A 22167-nucleotide genomic window follows, 5' to 3' on the forward strand; every position below is an offset into this window, starting at 1 on the left:
CTGTGGAGGCCATACAACTTTCATTCTTAACACTAACTACACTACATCACCTGACAAATCCTCACCTGTAATTCCTCCCTCAGTAACTACCATACAAGAGACATCAAGAACAGTTAAATCACCACCAAGTGTGGTTATTCATGGAAGATCTGTCAGTGTGTTCGTTCTTATAAACAAGAATGTTTATCACAATACTTCACTTTGCCCTCCCGTACGACCACTGTTATTTCATCCTCTCAGCTTGACACTCCAGCAGTAGTTGGTGTACACTGAGAATGTTATTTGTCGTGATGTTAAGATCTGTGTATGTATATTATATCGTATGTGAGGAGGACTTGTGTTGTTCCCGCTAAATACTGTTCATCTATTTAGTATAAAAGACGAAATATCTCTGAAGCTTAACGAAATATTTTTTTAAATGTTTAAGAGAGGAAGCTAGTGACCACCTTACTGTAATGACTTTATGAAAGATATTAATTTGCTTTTTCTATACATATATGTCATCCAAACAATGACATCTGGAACAAGTTGTCAAAAGCTGGTTGTGATGACAGATGGGACAGCTGTATGCTTCATTAATTCCTGTACCGACCCATAAGCTCCACTTAGTCGATAACACACATTACAATAGCCTCTCCCTGCGCTCCACTGTGGGACTTAAAGAACAGAAGCTGAACATATTGGAGTTCTAATCTCTAAAATAACATCTACCTGTGGTTATTTAGTGCCTTAGTATTGTGTGAGATGATATTTTGTGAGTATTTCTTCATAAAGTGAACCGATACGATCACAGCCAAATGATAATAAAATTGTGAGTTTATTACCTCAAGTAGGCTGAAGAAACTAGCGTGAGGGGAGTAATGTAGCCAAGTGTATTGTATATTGTTATCTGAGGAACACAGCCAGTAATGGTAAAATAAATAGCGTACTTTAGGACATTAATAACTAGCGAGTGAAGTAAAGAACACACTATGAGCTGTATGAGGCGAAGGGCAGAGGACTGTGTTGCTTCGTGGGCCTGGTACTGTACTACCCTCGGTGGGGGGAGGAGGGAACGCCTGCTTCAAACATAAACACGAAATATTTGATGATATGTTTTCTTGAGTGACAGTGTTTATGTAGTCAAGATAGAGAAAAACATTCACAGGTAATATTCTTAATAAACGCTGCGACGTTTGTTTATTTACTTCTGTTTTAAAAGAATTCAGCTGTTCAGGGTCTAATTCACACTAACAAAGACGAATTTATAAACATCAGCATATTTACCTTAAGAGTATAATCATAGTACTATTCATAATCTAAAGAGGTGTTAAAAGTCGTAAGTCATATTACCTGCCACACCTGAGCTGACTAAGGCAGAAATGTTCCCGTAATGAGGAGAAATATGGAATGGAGAAGGGAGGGAGAAAGGAGGGAAGGATGGATGGAGGGAGGGAGAAGGGAGGGAAGGATGGAGGGAGAGAGAGAGGGAAGGAAGGGAGGGAAGGAGGGGTAGTGTGTCTGTGATGGAGGGAACGATCTTGAGGGAATGAACTCACCGTGTACTGATAGCGACTAAGAGACCAGACGCATTCTTGTCGCCTCCCAGTTGCTGTGAGAGTTTGAGTCTAGGTTTACGTGGCCGGGAGTATATTGATTAAACAGGAATTTCACCAGTAAAGAGAATATATCAGTAGTCTGGTATGTTAATTAGGTATCTAGGAGAATCATTACGCATCTCACTTGAAATAATCTCTTTGAATTATATAAAGCAACACACTGAGTGAGAATTTTTTTCACTATCATTGACTAATTTGGGGTTATATAGGATTATAGGGTGTCCCATATAAATGTCCTTGTCTCTCTCTTTCCCTGCCTGCTCCCTGCCTCTCTCCCTCTCTCCCTGCTTGCTCCCTGCCTCCCTCCCTCCCTGACTGCTCTCTCCCTCCCTGACTGCTCCCTACCTCCCTCCCTCCTTACCTGCTCCCCTCCCTCCTTACCTGCTCCCTCCCTCCCTGACTGCTCCCTGCCTCCCTCCCCTGACTGCTCCTCCCTTCCTGACTGCTCCCTGCCTCCTCCCCTGACTGCTCCCTCCCTCCCAGCCTGCTCCTCCATCCCAGCCTGCTCCCTCCCCTCCCAACCTGCTCCCTGCCTCCCTCCCTCCAACTCACAGTGTCTCAGAGCAGACAGGGCGGGGGAGGGAGGTAGAACATTTTAGGGACATCCTATATATACCTGAACAATCCTCCCCCTCCGGCCTAGGTAGCATTAAGGTGATTATTCATATGGTGAAATAAGCTAAGGGGCTATTCTTCACGTGATCCCTTCTACAGGCATTCATGTATGTATGTATGTATATATGAGGCAGGTAATGGATGTGTTGTACACATTATCTAGCAACACCTGCAGTCAGTCGTCTGGGCAACTCACACACACACACACACACACACACACACACACACACACACACACACACACACACACACACACACACACACACACACACACACACTTAAATATGTTCGCAGAAAAAAGCGTTTCAGAAAACTTTCATTATCCAGCAGGTGACTGATGGAGTGCACATGTTCATTTCCTCTTGACACTCAAAAATATGTTAATTCAGTTTAAAAAAAAAAAGTCCCGCTTCCTGGAGACAAAGAATATTTTACACCATTATGAAAAGCTCGCCATTAATACGTATTAATAGGAAATGTCCAGTAAACTCCTTCTGAGTATGAGAGTTACACATAATACTGTCCAGCCAAACATCTACCGGACAAAATAATGATGCTCTTTAATTTTATGATTACGATATCAAAAGTAGAACCTTTATAGAAAAGTAGCTTTGTCATCTACTAAAATCCATCAGAAGCACATTATATAAATATGTTCCTAATAATACATATTTTATTAGACTCGCCATTAATTATACATTTAAAACATGGTGAAAAATATTGTCGACATTCAAAATCATAGACATTGGATAGCACCAGCCGCTGATATAAATACTATTACATTTATGAGTTAAAAAAGTGAAGTTTAACAGTTACAGACATTTAAAGTACAGATATTAACACAACAATTTTGAGACAAAATTTAAGTCCTTTGGTTTACGAAAATCACTTTCACTGGCACATATTATAACTTCAGGAACCATCAGTAACTTCAGTAGCTTAGAAAATGTAGTGCTTATATATTGCCTTATATCTTAAAGCTTCACTGTGGCCGGTGTCGGATGTGGATGGTGGAATATATCAATGGCTGTGAGCACAATAACATCTGGCTCTAAGACACGTCCACTCTCACCATCACTTAAATACCGTCTATAACAAACGTGTATAACAGACAGATATATCGTTATCTTTAAGAACGCTAGAGTTTGTTATGTAGTTTATACTTTAACAGCAGATAGTTTTCCCTCTAGATGGTATTTTAGCTACACATTAGTTACGTGACTCGGAACCTGCCTGTAGTATATCATCAAAGCCCGTTGACTCACCAGTAGGAACACCTCCCCTACCTGCCTGTACTTTGCTCACATTCCCAATCTTCGGAGCTTCGGTTTTAATTCATAATAACAGATAAATACCACGACTAGATCAAGGACGACCACTGTCTACCCGGAGTATTCCACCAGACTCGTTGTTTATCTTATACAGGATAGTACAGCTTTGATATTACGTATACCTGATCCAGATTTGCACACAGCCATGTCTACCGATACCGTAGTAGGATTATGTCAATGGTAGTTTTATCAGTAAGTTCACATAAAAGCAACTGTTTTTCTCCAAGTTATATGTCATCTGGGAGTATTTTAATAATATTTCGTATCAAAATAGTGAATTACATTTAACCACATTTCATAAAACAATATATCAGTTAACAAAAGCTAAATCAGATAAAATTTACAGACTACGCGGGATATACCCAACTAGCGAGTGAAGGGAGGGTGTGAGGCAGCATCTTGGTACACACAGACCAGAGTTGTGTAGGGAGAGACTCACTAGAGGCTATGATGGTTTTCCCATTTCTCCCAATCACGCCACCTGTCATCGCGGTTAGAGAGTTCCCATCACTGTGAATCATCCCTGCCGTAGTCCCACCAGAGAACCTGACTCCTGCTGCTGCTCTCCTGTTAGTTTAGGTCCTCTGTTACATAGGCGGTCAATCAAGGCGGTCCGAACCCTTACTCCCAGACTTCATCCGAGGGTCACGCTAAGTTTCACAGGCCTCCATTAATGCATCCCTTCCACGGTGGGCCAGGACGTCCCCAGAGGGCGCCGCCGTCCAATCTAGATGTGGCGGGAAATACCACATTACCCTCCAGGTGGACGCTCTCCCTCTATTCACAGCAGGTGTCAGGTGCTCCTCCTGCCGCGTCCTGAGATGAGAAATGACGACAGGACGACGTATTTTTCTCTGATTATTTTTTTTTAATTAGATAGTGACGGCACCAGTTCTATTTTTCCTGTGTCTCTCACTTTGCAAACGTCTGGTATCTGGTTTATAACTTTTGTTGTTGTTCAGTGTTTGAGACATGAAGACCTGACATCGTTATCACACACACACACACACACACACACACACACACACACACACACACACACACACATACGAGTATATTCATTCGTATCGACAAATATATAAATGTATTCAGATTTATATACACATTTAAAAGGATCTTCCATGCACACTTACAAAAAACATAATTTTCACTACATATTCCACAAAGGATTTTTCTAAAAATATCGACAGAGACCGCTTTTAATTTTCCATTGACGTTGTTCACTTCAATGAATAGCTCGACATCTTGCCAACATAGAGACTGGGTTCCGACTGAACAATTATCGCACTTGCCTCCGCACGTTCGGGTTTGATTGTACGCTTCTAGTTTGCACATTTAATCTTTTGTCATCAACAGATATCACACAGTCCAAGATTTTGGCCTGAACAAGTAAAACTGCTCAGTTAATTCTCCATCCACACGTTCGGGTTTAACATTGTAGTTTTGTTCAGCTTAATTAAACCCGGGCGAAAAACTTAGTGTGTGTGTGTGTGTGTAGCTGGCCTAAGACTCACAGCGCAGTTTGATAAATATTTCATTAGATATTTGATCCATCCTTCCTCTCTTCCCACACCCGAGGATGGGAGGGCCTCATTCATCTTAATAACTCCACTCAGAAACAGACAATCACGTGTCAATTTGCTTACATTTGACCCGGGCTTTTTCATCGGACGATTCTGCCACGTTACGGGTGAAATGGCATCCCGATGTTAATAGGTTATGCCTCAAACTTGACCTAACGATTACGATAAGGGCATGTTAGATTTACGGTCCGTTGAGATTAGACCCCCTTACGACGTGGCTTAAATACTAATTATTAATTTCGATTATGTTAGGCTAGGTTAGGGGCTTATTGGGTCTGATACCTTGAATGACTGTAACTCGATTGACCAGACATCACAGAGTTGATAGTTTTTCCTATTTATTAATACTGGATAATATGTATTTACATTTGGCTTCTTTTATATGATATCGTAGTCGCACAATTGTTCACGAGATTCTTCATACAATCTAAACAAATTCGCTAATACAAGGACAAAGTTCACCTCATTATTAACCACAGCTTAAGATAACAAGGTGTGCGACCCGGTGTGAAGGTGTAGCCCAAAAAGACCGTATAGTCACTAACCAGTATAATTAAGTTTGAGGGGAACTTTTATAGATAAACTTATATTCTCTTCAATAGAAAGTCCTAATATTGTATTCTGGTTGTTTTGTTTGTTTGTTTGTTTGTTTGTGAATTTATTTATTTCTCTTTCTTTCTTCATCTTGGTCTTTTTTGCTAGTATCCCTCGATGTGTTTACCAGGGCAACCACTGCATCATCCCGAGTTACTCCTTAACATTCTTTACTATATATATATCATCCCGTTATTCCCCTCCCTCTCCTCCCCCCAAAACACTGCAGGAGCTCCCACCACAAACCCACTCATCTATCCTCCATGCATTTAATTCACTCTTATCGTTTCCACTCATATATCCAACTGATAAATCATCCACTACCACAAATCTGACTCCAGTATCTTGGGATGTTGTGAATAAATCAGTTGTCGGAGTTAATACAGCGGGTTTGGTGTCTTGAATATGCCTCTAGCCTTATAGACAGATCACCAGGCAGAGAAACAGATTGGAGATCAGGACGTCAGTCAAAGGGATAGATTGGCAATTACACAGACGAACTGGCAATTAGAGACACAGGTTGCGAAGCAGAAAAGCAGGTTTGTAATCAAAGAGATGGGCAAGGAATCAAATATGCTACTTGGTAATGAGGTAATAGGTCAGCCGTCACAGCTTGGTAATCAATGAGACAACAGGCTGTAATCCCGTACGACGGACAGCCTGTCAATTTGTGAGACTGACCGGTTGGCAATTGGGCAGACAGGTTGACAGTCAGACAGACAGGATAGCACCTACTGTCCCTTAGGATTTTTTTTAACAAATAAGGAAATATAAGATAAAGTAAGATACAAATCAATGAAAACTAAAGAGAGAGGGAAAAATGGAGATATTCAGACCCACCGCTCACTGCCCCTTCACTCACTCACACCCCCTGACCCCCTTCACACCCCCCTCATTACCAAATCACCACCAAGATAGTTTACTAATTCGTTGTTCATCACTATCAAACTCTTACTCGGCGCTGAGTCATGATCGTATGCTTCCTTCTCTACATACATCTATCTCATTAGCGGCGTTTCATTAAAGTTAGTCCAAACTTTATTTATATATTTTTTTGTACAAAGACGAACACATAAAGTTAAAGAGAAATACAAGAGACGAAGGTAGAGTGAGGTACAATTTATAATTCATAACTCTCAATGTCCATAATTTTCAGCGATATCCTTTGGGAACATAATTCAGCTGGTGATTAATATGCGAGCGGCGCTGAATCAGTACCATCCATTGAGACGCAGCAGTGGCGACACGCACCAGCGGAGCACACAAGATACGCGCGTGTCTTGGTCTCTGGATACGTCAGCTGTGTCACTGTTTGCGACTAAACGCAGCCTGAGGTAGTGATGTTCCTCGAGTCAGAAGGTGTTTATGAGAGCAGGAAGTTCACGGGACAGTTTAAATATTAACTAAGGGAGCTGATTCTAAAACGTATATCAGGGTTGTGTAAATGTAGAGAGGCGTGTGGGAGCGGTACCATTACCTTCACCTGTCTGCTGCTGGCACAAACACCGCTCCAACTATCTACTTGTTAGTCATTCATTTAAGCGCATCAGTGAAGCGGCCGCCTGCGGGGCTTTTAGCATATTCTCGATGACATAGTTTTAGTGCAATAAATGCCTCGCTCCAATTACAACACATCAGTTCCAACCTCGAATCCCAGGTGACAAGGGACTAATCAGAGTTTCTACTGACACCTGTTAGGTCTACGTAGTATCGTTGATTGCCTCGGCTCTCATGAATCACAAGTTAGGGAAGACTGATATAACAGGAATGTCTGTCATCAGTTCAGAATCTAACTATTATACAGACAACTATAATTATTAATGACAAATCTCTTCCTTTTAAAACTTTATTAATTACACTTGGCGTTTCTCTCAGTTGAAAAATAAATTCTCGTATTAGGCAGAATAAAATACCTAAGGGCGCAGCTTCCCTCCTATAGGTTGATGGGTCTTATAGAAGTTATAGCCTGTGTGTATTGCGTTATGCTCTTCTAATACAGAGACAAGAGAAGTTCGCTTTGTGTGTATGTGAAGCGTTAATCAATATCAGAAGAAAATTACACAAAAAATTATTTAACGTCTGTAGTATAACTCATAATTACCGAAGTAACATGAGTAAATCACTAATGGACAATAAACTAAATGTAAAAAAAAATCAAAAGATATTTATGACTTTTATGCAAAAATAAGTTCGTCTCCCTTCAATAACACGTTGTCTGGAGGTAAACATGATTATGAATGAATAAATAAATTATCCTCAAGCTTGGGAGTGAGTCATGAATGATTGAGTAATTTGGTCTCACGCTGGTAATAAGCTGAGCCTAATTATGTAGCTCAGGATGAAGATGGTGATCACGACTTGATTTACGACATTACTCGCTTTAATATTAACAAGATACAGGCAAGTGGCTGAGTCTCCTTCTACCCCCACTAATTCCCTCTTTTTTAATGTTTGTGTGTGGGGTTTTTTTTCGTAGTTTTGGGGGATTTTTTTTTATGGGCATTACCGAGGCTTATCGTTACTAGAGATTACTTTTTAACAAACACACACACACACACACACACACACACACACACACACACACACATACACACACACAAAATAGCTCCTCTCAAACAGCGGTATTCATTCGTTCATAATTCTATAATAGATGTATTCTGCTGCCCTCTTCCCCAAATAAAGCCTCAGATATATCTCTTTACACGACCTTTGTATTTCCCTATTGAAAAAAAAACAAAAAACACTCCATGCCAAAATCTTCCCTCGTTCACATACATGGTTGCTTCTTAAATGTCAATCTTAACCTTTACGTCTAGCGTTTCGTTCACATCGTTTTAGTTTTGTCTATATACACAATTATCTTTCTGTTTTTTTTAGACATTATATAGAACTCCTCCACTAATCTAAAGAGATCCAACGAGTGCTACCTAGAGTATATCACCTTTCAAGTACAAATCTGTCACTTCTGGGGATCTCTCCTGGTGGTGTGAACTCTGGGGATTGCGTGTCTGAGGTGTCTAAGTAGCTGACCATGTTAAATTTCTCTGCTGCAACAAGTATTTATGTTATATAGCTCACATAATTAATTCCTGTGCTGATGTATGTATGTATGTATGATGTATGTATGTATGTATGTATGTATGTATGTATGTATGTATGTATGTATGTATGTATGTATGTATGTTATATATTATTACATTCCTTGGAGCGCGTATCTATCTATTTTTATACACATTTAACAATACACATACAAATGATCTTCACAATTAACATTTTCATTTATGCTACCTGACACCCCACATCCACAAACACTCCACATCCACCAACACAGACATCCAGCCAACACAGACATCCACCACCACGGACCTCCATAAATCTGTCTCAACACGTCGTAGTTCGCTTCCTCTGCTTTCCCCTTTATCTATTATCCTCAGTCAGTGACTTCTTCTTTTTTTTTTCTTTTTTTTTCCTCCTGGTGTCTCTCCCTTGTGTCACCTGGCAGCTACACCTTCCTTCTACTGACTAATCACTGCCACCCTCGACCACCCACCACAAAAATAATACCTCTCTCTCTCTCTCTCTCTCTCTCTCTCTTTCTATTTTCACAGAGTTTTAGCATAAACAGTCTCCATAAAAAAATTCTCTCCCCTGACATTTTGATATAAATATTCTTATACAATTTATTTCACAAAATCTCTCTATTATAAATTTGTCTTCACACCACACTTTCACACCACACATTAACCCACACTTAAACCCACACTTAAACCAACACTTTCACACCACACTTTCAAACCCACACTTTCACACCACACTTTCACACCACACATTAACCCACACTTAAACCCACACTTAAACCAACACTTTCACACCACACTTTCACACCACACTCACACCACACTTTCTCTCTACACTTTCACAATTCACACCACACCACACTTCTCTACACTTTCACATCACACTCACACCACACTTTCTCTCAGACTTTCACACCGATATCCCAAGGACAATAACTCCCCCAATGCTAGCTGGTTCCAGTACACTACACCTCTTGCCATTAACACTCTGCTCAGCCTGGTGTTTCTCTACCCCTCCACTCTCTCTCTCCCTTGTACACACACACACACACACACACACACGCGTCTCTCTCTCTCTCTCTCTCTCTCTCTCTCTCACAAAATGCCACTTACATGATCAGCCTTTACGGAGAACATTGGAAACCCTCTCATTTCCCTCTCACAAAAATCCTCTTAATATCAACCCTCACGGAATCCCTCTCATCTTCTCTTTCGTTCCATTGCCTTTAATGACTCACCAACTCTTCCTGCCAACATTCCTCCCACAGAGATGTCTTCCATCACCTGTCCTGCCCAAGAAGATTTCAAGGGTACTGTTCATGATAGCAAACCCACTCACTCACCTGTCATAGTATCCCTCTTACTTTTTCTCACAGACCCCTCTCACAGTTCATAAACACCTCTCACACTTCACGGACCCCTCTCACTTCTCACAGACCCCTCTCACTTCTCACAGACACTTATTCCATACGGTTTTTTCCTCTTATTAAACTTAAAATTCTCTCAAACTTTCCTTTACTGCTCATAAGGTCATTTTTTACTCATAAACACCCCTCATCCCTCTCGTTTCTCGCGGCGTCCCTCTTACAACACTCATCTTTCCTCTCAACTTTTCCTGTCCCTCTCATTCCTCCAACTACTCGTCTCACAACACACACCTTCCCTCTCACTCCTATTTGTACCCCTCTCACAACACCCATATCCCTCTCATTTTTATCAATAGCCTCTCTCATTTCTCACAGCATCCCTCCCTTTTCCCTCTCACTCATGCCTCTCCTTGTTATATGTCGTTGTTAATATAATAGATGACTACTTAGTGGTTTTGTACACTCACTCTCTCTCTCTCTCACTTCCTCCTTCTCTCCTCCATTTCCTCTCCACTTCCTCTTCCTCTGTATCTCGTTGTCCTCCTTCTTTTCTTCATTTCCTTCTCATCATCATCATTAATTCCCCTTATTACACCTCTTTCTTCTTCTCCTCCTTCTCTTCCCCTACTGCCCATTCTCCATCTCCTTCCATTTCTTTTTTTCATCTTCTGCCTCACTTCCTTCTTCATTTCCTCCTCCTCCTGCTTCTCTTCCTCATCTTTCTTCCCCCGGCTTCCGTATTAAACATTCCATTTACCACTACTATTCATTTATATTCCTTATTTATTATACCAATCTCCTCTGTTTTACATATTTCGCCTTTGTTATTCGCTACGTTTATCGCATTATCTCTCGCTTGTCTTTCGTAAAAGTTAATGTTTTGGTCTATTTTTTTTCCTTCATAAACTTAATTTATTATTCGTAAGGGTTTGTTGTGTAAATTGAATTCATTTCCAAAACTCTCATAATTATTATCTCATGTTTAAGCTATGTTGTTTTTCTTATACATTTTTATGCATTGCCTCAATTCTCTCTTATTCATTCCTTTCGTTAAGTCTAATTGTATGGGCTTTATCTTTCTTTTTTTTTCGTTTTTTTTCGTATGAATTTTCACATATTCTCATTTATATTTGTGTTTCTTATTTCTTCCGTCTTCTCCGCATTATTTTGGTCATCATTTTTTTATCGTATGGTGTGTGTGTGTGTGTGTGTGTGTGTGTGTGTGTGTGTGTGCATTGCGTACCTGTGTGTGTGTGTGTGTGCGTACACCTGTGTGTGTGTGTGTGTGCGTGCGTACCTGTGTGTGTGTTATCTTAATTTTTCAACATTATCTCACTTATTTATCATCTTTTTGACGCCAATTCTCTTGCTAAAATCCCCCTTTTTATTTCATAATTTCTCTCGTACAAAAAAAAAATGTAAACTTCGTCACCATTTTTATATAGAATTTAATTTACACACCATACAGTCAGTCTCCTTGTGTTCTATATTTCACCTTCTCCACATACGTTATCTTCACTCTTCTTAATCACCAGCTTCGTCAAGTCTTATATCTGTTTTAGCATGCACTTTCCTATCCCCCTTCCTACGCTCCTCTCTCGCTTCTTTGCATACTTCCCTCCTCATATCCCAAGCGTAGTCTTCCCTCAAACTCTATTGTGTATTTTCATTTATTCCATCCTCTCGGTTCTTTCGCCAGGAGCTTCAAGTTTATATATTCACTCGCTGTTACTGTTCTCTCATCTCTACCTAAAAAAAAAACTGCTACCACTGCTGTCGTATATATAAGAAACAAGTAACTCAGGTAACATCTGGAGGAGGAACGAAGGTATCTGACTGGCTGATTTCGCTGAACCAGTCTCAGGCGAAACGATCATATGTGTTAAAAATAAAAATCGTTTTGTTTCTACTATGACATTATAACATTTGTCTCTCGTGCGCTATGTTCTTTTTTTCAAATGAAACTTTCCTCTCATTGGTTTGGGAATCGGCCCATCAGACGTGGTTATTTAGTTAACAGAGTTGTGTGACCTTGGCCTTTGACCTTTGTTCTTTAGAGAGTAAAAAATGAAGCAACTTGTTTTGTTTTTTTTATAATTTGCATTTACACTTAAGTTATATACTATGTATGTTGAGTTCAGCTGCCGTGATATATATAGTTTGAGACAGAGATATTTACATTGTTAAAGACAACTCTACAGCCGACAGTGACACGAATCTCTGTGCGTAAATTCACTAAAACATATTGTAAATAAATCCTTTTTTTTCCTAAATAAATCCTATCAATTACTTTTAAAAAAATAAGCTTATAAACTTTTGAAATAATTCTTAAATCTTTTTTGAACATATCCTTTAATCCTCTTGTAATTATAAATCACCTATTTTCTACATAAATCCTCAAATCCACTTTAGAGAAATATTAAATCCTCGTTAATTCGTACATCTACTTTCTTTAAATATTTCATAAAGACTCGGCTACTGGGATTATTTGGAATTTTATAGGTTAATCTTTAAATCTCTCAAGAAAAAATCCGACGTCACTCACAAATGAAGAAAAAATCCGACGTCACTTTCAAATGAATCCCTAAATCTTTTAAGAATTAACCACAAATATCTCGTAAATTAATTATCATATTTCTCAACAAATAAATCCCTGATCTCTCGTAAACATCAAGAACAAAAATCCTAAATCCCTCTTAAATCAATCCCACTTCACAAATCAACTTGAGGGACATTTTCATTAGTAAAAAAAGTGGTGTTATGTTGCTGGCTGGTCCTTCTTCCCTAATGGTCATGAGTCTTCCCCTAGCTGGCTGGGGCAAGATGAGAGAGAGAGAGAGAGGGAGAGAGAGAGAGGGGGGGGGGGGTGTATGGTAAACGCACCTTTAAGATAATCAGGTTTACGGAATGAGTCTCCTTGCCACATGGCTTAGAGGTGAGGCAGTATACCCGCTGTGTGTGTAACCGGTAGTGTTGTCCTTCCTACCTTGTATATCATCACACCTACAACACCGTTCAACACGGTGTAAACAATGGGTGTACGTCAGTTGTAAAGGGTGTGTGCTGTAGGTGTTTACAGTCTGTCTTAAGGGGTGTCAACCTGTTCTTATTCATATCTGTAGCTATAAATACTGTCACTTGTGTCTGTACTTATTATTACTGTCACTTGTGTCTGTACCTATTACTTTCACATGTGTCTGTACTTATTACTTTTACTTGTGTCTGTACTTATTACTTTTACTTGTGTCTGTACTTATTACTTTTACTTGTGTCTGTACTTATTACTCTTACTCGTGTCTGTATTTATTACTTTCACTTGTGTCTGTACTTATTACTTTTACTTGAGTCTGTACTTATTACTTTTACTTGTGTCTGTACTTATTACTTTTACTTGTGTCTGTACTTATTACTTTCACATGCGTCTGTACTTATTACTTTTACTTGTGTCTGTACTTATTACTTTTACTTGTGTCTGTACTTATTACTTTCACATGCGTCTGTACTTATTACTTTTACTTGTGTCTGTACTTATTACTTTTACTTGTGTCTGTACTTATTACTTTTACTTGTGCCTGTACTTATTACTTTCACTTGTGTCTGTACCTGAAGTCGTGTTTGTGTGTATGTCTGTAATACTCTTTCTGAAATTACTATATGATGTTATATGGAATAGTAATTACAGTAGAATGAACAAATATGAAAAATACTGAGACTAACACCGTCGACTGGTGAACATATACATAAAATTGACACCTTAGCTACACGCTGTAACATGAAAGACTAGGAAATGAAACAAACAAAAATATACCCGTGAATAAAAGTTTGAGTTACAAGAAACTAAAAACACAAAAACAGTGAACTAAATTATTCCGATATGCTTTAGAGCTGCATTTAATAAACAAAAAATAACGATTCTTAACCATTTCGTATAATTCAACCAAAATCACCTTGTGAGTACTTCCTTCCATTATATAATTGATATATAATAGCTCACAGTTTCTCTCAAATTTCTCCATTTCTGAGATATACGTCTCATGCATTCACCTTCTGGTCCACACAATGAACTTAAAAATCACCTTAAGCTCCAACTGAATAAGGGTGATAATTAATTAACAGTTGATATATTCCATTGTTGATTATTTTTCCTATCAGGTTTATATACTAATTTATACTTACCTTTTGTTCCTTTGATTTACAGATGATAACTCTTACCTAACTCTCATTAACCTGTCTTAATTGTTTTAGTCTTCTTTGTTCAGGTGTTACATATAGCACAGGTGTTACATAGCACAGGTATTACATATAGCACAGGTGGTACTTATAGCACAGGTGCTACATATAGCACAGGTGTTACTGAGAGCACTGGTGTTACATATATCACAGGTGTCATATATAGCACAGGTGTTACTTATAGCACAGCTTTTACTTATAGCACAGGAGTTACTTATAGCGCAGGTGTTATGGTGTTGTTTTTCCTCGTGTGTGCTTTTACTGTTGTCTGTCATCATCTACTTGAATATTCCATCTTTTTTCTGTTCCATTTCTAACCCAGTTTCCAGTTTCCTCCTTTACTGTTTATGTTTTTTAACTTAGGAGTTCTTCTAGTTTTTTAATTTGTTTGCTCTCTCTCTCTCTCTCTCTCTCTCTCTCTCTCTCTCTTTCTGCCGTTTTCACTGTCTCTCTCTTTCTGTCTAAATCTTTCCCTCTGTCTCTCTCTCCCTGTTAAATTATTTATCTCCGCCAGTTTAAATATATTGTTCTCACTTCCTTCCTTATCCGTTAACCCTTTCTGATTCTCGAAATATCTTGCTCTCTCTCTCTCTCTCTCTCTCTCTCTCTCTCTCTCTCTCTCTCTCTCTCTTTCTTTTTTCTTTCATTATTCCCCTCAATACTACTTTCTAGTGCTTTCTCCCTCACCACACCAGTCTCTTTATTTTCATTCCTTGTACCAGTTGCCTTCCGTTGCATTTACTTAATCTTCCTCTTCTTTACCCCTGGCCAGACTCTCCCATCTGGCTAGCCAAGCCCCCGGAACAGCTGGACGTGTATGAGGGAGCAGACCTTGTGATCACCGCAGCTGCTACTTCGAACCCAGGACCTATCACGTAAAGACCCTTAAGTTTGTCTTATCTTGGAACATAATAATACTTCATGTTCGTTACCATCTGTAAAGGTGCAGTGAATAGTATCTTGACTAAATTCTAAAACATGTTTAATAATGGTTGTAAAGTACGAATATAATTTGGTTTAAGTTGGCTTATACTCCTTTACTGAATCTACACCACAATAAATAATTTCTCGAACAAATGAGAGCCGTCATGAACACGATAGATTGTCATGTACCGAGGTTAGCTTAGGTTAGGTTAGGTTAGGTTAGCCACCACAGGAATTCATGTCCAACTTGCGAGCTCTGGTCATCTGTCTCTCTATCAGCACCCACTTCTTATCTACAGTTCAAGGTTTAAATACCTTAAGGTCCTTATGGGAATGCTAATGCTCATTTAACCCTGAATTACCGTAGTTGGCCAGTGGAGATAATGTTAGATATTTATCGTTGATGTTATGAGATTTTTTGATATGGCCATGATGGAAATATTCTATAAATATGTCAGGTGACTTAATGGTGTTGGGCAGATCATGAAAGCCTCTTACATGATAAGATTTTGCACCTGTTATATCTCATCTAATCGTCGGGAAATAAATTCATAATAATAAATACAGATTGAATAAATTACCCCAAAAATGACGTGAGATCAGAACAGTTCCCACCTTTTACACAGATTGGGGGTAAGGCGAAGTGTAACAGCGGGTCAGTAACGTAACAAACTGGTGAGCGTGTTATTCTGTATGTAGTGGAGTAAATTGTACTTGTAACTTATTTCTTAACAACGTGTATTCTAGTGCTGTATATAATTTACTAAATATAGCAAGAAATTTATGACTATTTTTCAATCATTAACTTATATTAAACAGCTTACGTTCTGTGTCATTATTTTATGTATTTTGTAGTGTCCATTTCACATTTTCTGTAACACAACACCGTCTATAACACCCATTGAAAGGTGTCTGGTAACGAAGTATTTAGTTTCAACATCTAAATCGAATGAATCGTAGAGCGTTTATCATACTGCTTCCTGTTGATTTGCATACGTCCACATAGCCTTGCGAGCCAGATCACAGCAACTATTAGAACGATCGGGCCAGGTCACAACAACTGTTAGAACGATCGAGCCAGGTCACAACAATTGTTAGAACGATCGAGCCAGGTCACAACAACTGTTAGAACGATCGCTTTCTATAAACGCTAAAGTCTCTCTCTCTCTCTCTCTCTCTCTCTCTCTCTCTCTCTCTCTCTCTCTCTCTCTCACCATTCACTCGAGTTCTCCTGGTGTTGTGTTATGTCAGGCCAGCGATAATACTGTTCACCATTACTTACTCATCCGGATAATTACGAACTCAGTGAAAGAGGAGATAATTGGATAAACAGACTAATGTATTAATAGCTCAGTGGATTGACGAAGCAGTGTATCAGTGGGTAAATGGATCAGTATGAAGGTTAACTTAGTGGATCAATGGGTCAGTGTATCAAGGAAATAATAGTAAAGTGAGTTAAAAAATCTTGATTCAGTAAAATAGTGGAATAGGTAGTGAATCGGTGGGTTAGTTTATCAGTGGATTAATAAAATACTAGAATAGCGAGTCAGTGGCACAGTGCATTAGCGAGCTGGTCCGTTCATCAGTAACTTGAAGATTCAGTGAGTAATTGTTAATACTCAGTGGATCTTTGAAACATCTGACTGAGGAGTTTTGCTTCCTGCTCTGAGAGTTAAATATGCAATGTGCTTTATATATAGTAACCAACTGACGACCTTGCTGTTGATGCCCAGTTCAGGCTGAGCCAAATTCTAGGTTTAGCCCTTAAGAAGTTAGGGTCTCTTTCAGCTGAATAAAATAGTCTGGTGTTAGCCGGAAAATAATACCTAAGGGATACATTGCCTTCTAAAGGTTTCATTTGATACAGACTGAACCTGAAAGTTGAAGAACTGTTTTTTTTAAGCTGTGATGACAATTGTGTGCAGCCAGACTGGTGAATCAGGCCAAGATATATAAGTATGAAAGGATGCCAAGGTGTACATCTTAGGTAAAAAATCCTCCATTATCTTGCACAAAACTCGTAGTTCACGGATAACTAACACCCTGGGCACCGTTTGCTCACAGTTGGACTAATGGCAAATTAATATTGTAGCGCCATATTTGAGCCCGTAAGCAATTGTGTTGTTGTTTGTCTCATCATTTTTTTTTTTTTTTATTTAGCGTCCCATATGAGAATCGTCATCTCTGGCAAACAATTACAATGAACAATGTAATTATTACCAAAGCTTCCTAATTGGCATCCGAACCTGGACTGTAAAATCAATAAAGTCAAAGCGTAGGAAATTGGTTAAGGAAATATATCACGTAAAATAATAATTATTCCTTCATCATCAGAGATATCTGTCACTGTTTACATCTTGGACTGTGTATCAAGTCATCCCACGAACACTTACCAAAGAAAATTGTGGAGGGGGAACTATTATTTAAGTTTGATGTCTCTGGCTCCTATCACTTAATGTTGATTTATATTTCCTCATTCATACACTCTCTAAAATAAACAAATTACAACCAACTGCTAATGAATCAAGAAATCCTAATATATATTGTTTTTTATAATGCCATGAGCGATGATGCGTTTTCTGTCCTTAGAAAACGGATTTGTTGAACAGTTTGTGTGGTAGTCTTCTTCATCCATTCGAACAGTAAAGATGTAGGGCCGAAGATTATTATTTTACTGTTGTGTTCCCAGATTACTACTTTTCTATTACAACACACACACACATACATACACATATACATACATACATACAGACACACACACACATTCTTCCCGCACATCAACACATATGTATGTCTCTCTCTCTCTCTCTCTCTCTCTCTCTCTCTCTCTCTCTCTCTCTGTCATCCCAAACACCCACGTCTGCGATCAAAAGTTTACCTTGGGAAATGGATCCTTTTGACCAATTTGTAGATCCCAAATTGGGTGTGTTTTGAGGAGTGAGGTGGAGGTCCGGCGCCACGTGAGTCGCCTGTTTCCTGTGATCAAATGTAAACACACGAGGTGAAAAAAAGAAGTATTTCATTAGCGTTAGGTTCATGAGTCCTTTTACCTCCTCACTCCCGTAGTGTAGTGTAGTGTAGTGATGGTGGGGATGAGGTGGTGTAGTGATGGTGGGGTTGATGTAGAGGTGGTGGGGATGGTGGTAGTGATGGTGATGTTAGTTACTGACAATGGTGACGCTCACAACCAGGGCAGTGATGATAGTGAAGAAGTTTGTAGGTTAAAGGAAATAAAGTGTGTGTGTGTGTGTGTGTGTGTGTGTGTGTGTGTGTGTGTGTTTAGACGTGCAAAAAGGTGTGAAAGTAGGTGCAGCTTGTTAGATTAAATGTCAACACACCTGTGACCTGGGAAGCTGCTTAGTGTGTCACCTGGATGCCATCAACCCATAAACGCGTCCGCTAATAACACTGTGGTAAAGTGACTCCTATTATAATTATTGTACTCGTGTTCGGCTCAAAGACTTGACCTCATTCTGCTGACACACACACACACACACACACACACACACACACACACACTTTATTTCCTTTGGATTATAACACAGACATTACATTTCTCCTAGGATTATAGCACAGAGATATCGGTTATTTGCCTGCTGACAGTGTGTTTTGCTTTGTTAACATTTTAGTGATAGCGTAAATTAGGAATCGGTTGTATGTGAAAAATTATTTTGTTAAGGGTATGTATAAGTAAAGTTTTATCCCACTATAAAACACAAACATCATCTTTATTTTCCTTCTCATTTCCACAGGTGAGATGAACCCTCAGCCGAGCAACTCAACACCTGCAGAAGACTCGGTATGTGTTATTCATGTTTATTATATTCTCTGTTTCGTTGTGGTCTTAGTGTTATGTTGTATATTAGTACACAATGAACAACTCCGCTGTTATTCTTCGTTATTTATTTATTTTACAAAAGGTTATTTTTACTGTCTCGTGTGTTATTGAACTCAAGATGAATTATTCACTACAGTCGGTTATCGTAAATGTCTAAAATCACGTTGTGTACAGTTTTGTTTCCATATACTGTACATAGTGATAAGGATGACACCCACCTCAGTATACGTGTAACTGGTTCGTGTAAGTGATGGTGTTGTCATTACTTAGGAGTAGCCTCTCACTTCTTGTTCCTTCCTGTGATTAACTCAATTTCAAGGACAGTAAGACCCGAAGTTCGCATCACCCAAATAATGATCCCGTGTATGAGCTGTGTGGTATCGACTTAAAGCTAATTACGACACACATACACACACACACACACACACTAATGCACCACCCTCGTCATCACCACCTCCTGCCACCGGCAGCCCCCCACCCAACTAGAGCAGTCCGCCACTACAACAAAATTCAGCCCATAAGAGCCCGCACCGATAGATATAAGAACAGCACCATCCCATCTATTGTTAAAATAATAAACAACTCCTGATTTATGTACTGTACAGCCCTGTAAATGTATTCAATGCATATTATATCATTGTCTAAATCAAATGTAAGTCTGTATATTTTCAGCCACCGGCTGCAACTCTATTAATAAACCGTTTATTATTATTATTATTTATTTATTAAAGCGCGAGACCAGTGACTAATAAACGTAAGAGTGAGGTGGATAAATATCGAGATAAAGTGTATTGCATATTACTGTAATTCATTATAATAATCACCGTCTAGCGGACCAAGAATTAAGGAATTGATATCGATAGATATATTGTAATAAAAATCATTGTTTACATACTAAGCTGAGGTTATTATCACCAGAATGTTAAGATAAATTTGTAAGTATAAAGTAACGCTTAATAGGGAATTAGAAATACATCATTAAAAATTGGTATGAACAAAAATTATTAAATTTAAGAAATGTAAAATCCAGAGAGAATACGAAAAGTTAATTAAGTCTATGATTGAAGAATGAAAAAGTAATAGAAATCTGGCAACAGATTTTAGATTTTTAGACGACATTTAGCATACAGAAAGAGAAAGTTGGGTGCAATATTGTAACACAGAAAGAGAAAGTTGGGTGAGTCTTGTTGTAACAGAAAGAGAAAATTTAATGAGTCATATTGTAGCACGAAGATTAAGTTGAATGAGTCATATTGTAACAGAAAGGGAAAGTTGATCGACTCATATTGTAAACAGAAAGAGAAAGTTGGGTGAGTCTTATTGTAAAAGAAAGAGAAAGTTGAATGAGTCATACTGTAACACACAGAAAGGGGAAGTTGTATCTTATATTACACACGTGAAGAGAAAGGACAAGCAGGGTTATAAACACTGAGCAAGGTAGTGGGTTGATGAGGGAAGTTCAGCTACAGGTTAATGACACCTCAGGCGTTCACGTGGGTATCTCGCTTGTAAACACGGTTTAAACTTTATGAAAAAAAAGTTATTTACAACCTTTGGTATTCCCTATGCCGATCATGCATTACTCTTAGTTTAATTAATTTTACTGAACAAATAAAAACAACCATTATTTACTGTTTTCATGATATTACTTTAAAAGATTTTTTTATTTATGCGGCTGTTCGAGTAGATTTTATTTTTAATGGTGAATTATTTCAGTAATTTTAACGTAATGAAATCTTGAATATTATAAGACAATATCCATTCAACATTTATAATGCCGTGAATATGTGTTTCATTTCCAGCATGTAGGTGGAACTTGAGCTTTAGTATGAGGATGTGTTAGGGCATGCCTATGTGGTTGTGTTCTGATTGATTTTTATTTTCCGCTTGCAGCGCTACTGTGCACCCCACACTCATCCTGTGAGCGGTAGCGCAAGGATTACAGAGTAGGGTTTACAAGGGTCTAATAATTAACCCCCGTTGTCAGGATATTATGTATTAACTGGTGTGTGTCGCCGAACAAGGTCCCCTCGTCCCTCCACCAAGGTAAGATGGAGGGAGTCAACACCAAATAATGCTGTGGGGAATTTCCGGTCACAGAGAATTTGGCCAGTTGCACTTCTCCTCCACATTAGACGTCTTATCAGTTTGGGAGAGAAACATCAACAAGATGAGGATGGGGAATTGTTTTACAAATGATCTAATCTCAGTTCCAATTACTTAGCTAGGGGTTTTTTTCTGTCTGAGTTGGCAGCTTAACACGTGACTGTCATCCTCATTGTTGTCACACTTCACTGTATAGCTTCTAAAATTCCCTTGGCAACTCCTTGTTGATAAAGTGATATTTTTGTGTATGTTTGGGTTCATTACATACGGTTTACATTGATAGCTCCGCCGGATACCTTGCAACCACTGTAATCCGCTTAGCACTTTTTGGTTCAGTTTTAATGAGTGTGGGTTATATAGGAAAGAATGGGACACACCATTCATAAACTAAAGTAATATACCTGAATAATGACGGAGAGAGAATTATTATTATTTTATTGATATAAGGCAATAAATAACAGGCGATATAAAGACCAGGTGAGGGTTAGTTTAATACAGAAGTCTGTGACTAGCTCCACTATTAAACAGTCAGTGTAATCTACGTCTCTAAGCCCCCATTAAGACTGTGAAATTGACTCTATTTTCCCCTATTTAGATATAGTATTTATTCATGAATGGTGCGTTTTAATACATAGCATAAATAATTAATTGAAGAGTTGTGATGTTAGGTACAGTGTTGATGTAAAAAAGATTGATAGAAGGAAATTATATTGATATGTAATGTAAGACTATTGAAAATAATTTATGGGAGTGAATCTATAAATGGTTGGGAAAAATAGCTTCGTTCTGGGGTAATTACCGGGTTATTGAATAGAACGAAGACTTTGGCATAACACACACACCAAGAGGAACGCAGATGAATGAGAGGAAAAGAAAGATGAAATATAAGCAAGAAAGGGAGAAA

The 22167-nt window shown here is 38.7% G+C and overlaps 1 protein-coding gene across 1 annotated transcript in view; it reads left to right on the forward strand.

Moving 5' to 3' along the window:
- Positions 1–22167, forward strand: part of LOC121874860 (nephrin-like) — a 148148-nt gene that overhangs the window by 114047 nt on the left and 11934 nt on the right. Inside the window, exon 12 of the mRNA XM_042379150.1 lies at positions 15168–15270. Within this exon, the coding sequence (XP_042235084.1) occupies positions 15168–15270 (103 nt within the window). The remainder of the gene's footprint in view (positions 1–15167; positions 15271–22167) is intronic.

The sequence above is a fragment of the Homarus americanus genome, unplaced genomic scaffold, assembly GCF_018991925.1.
Source record: "Homarus americanus isolate GMGI-L3 unplaced genomic scaffold, GMGI_Hamer_2.0 scaffold56009, whole genome shotgun sequence".
Lineage (NCBI taxonomy): Eukaryota > Metazoa > Arthropoda > Malacostraca > Decapoda > Nephropidae > Homarus > Homarus americanus.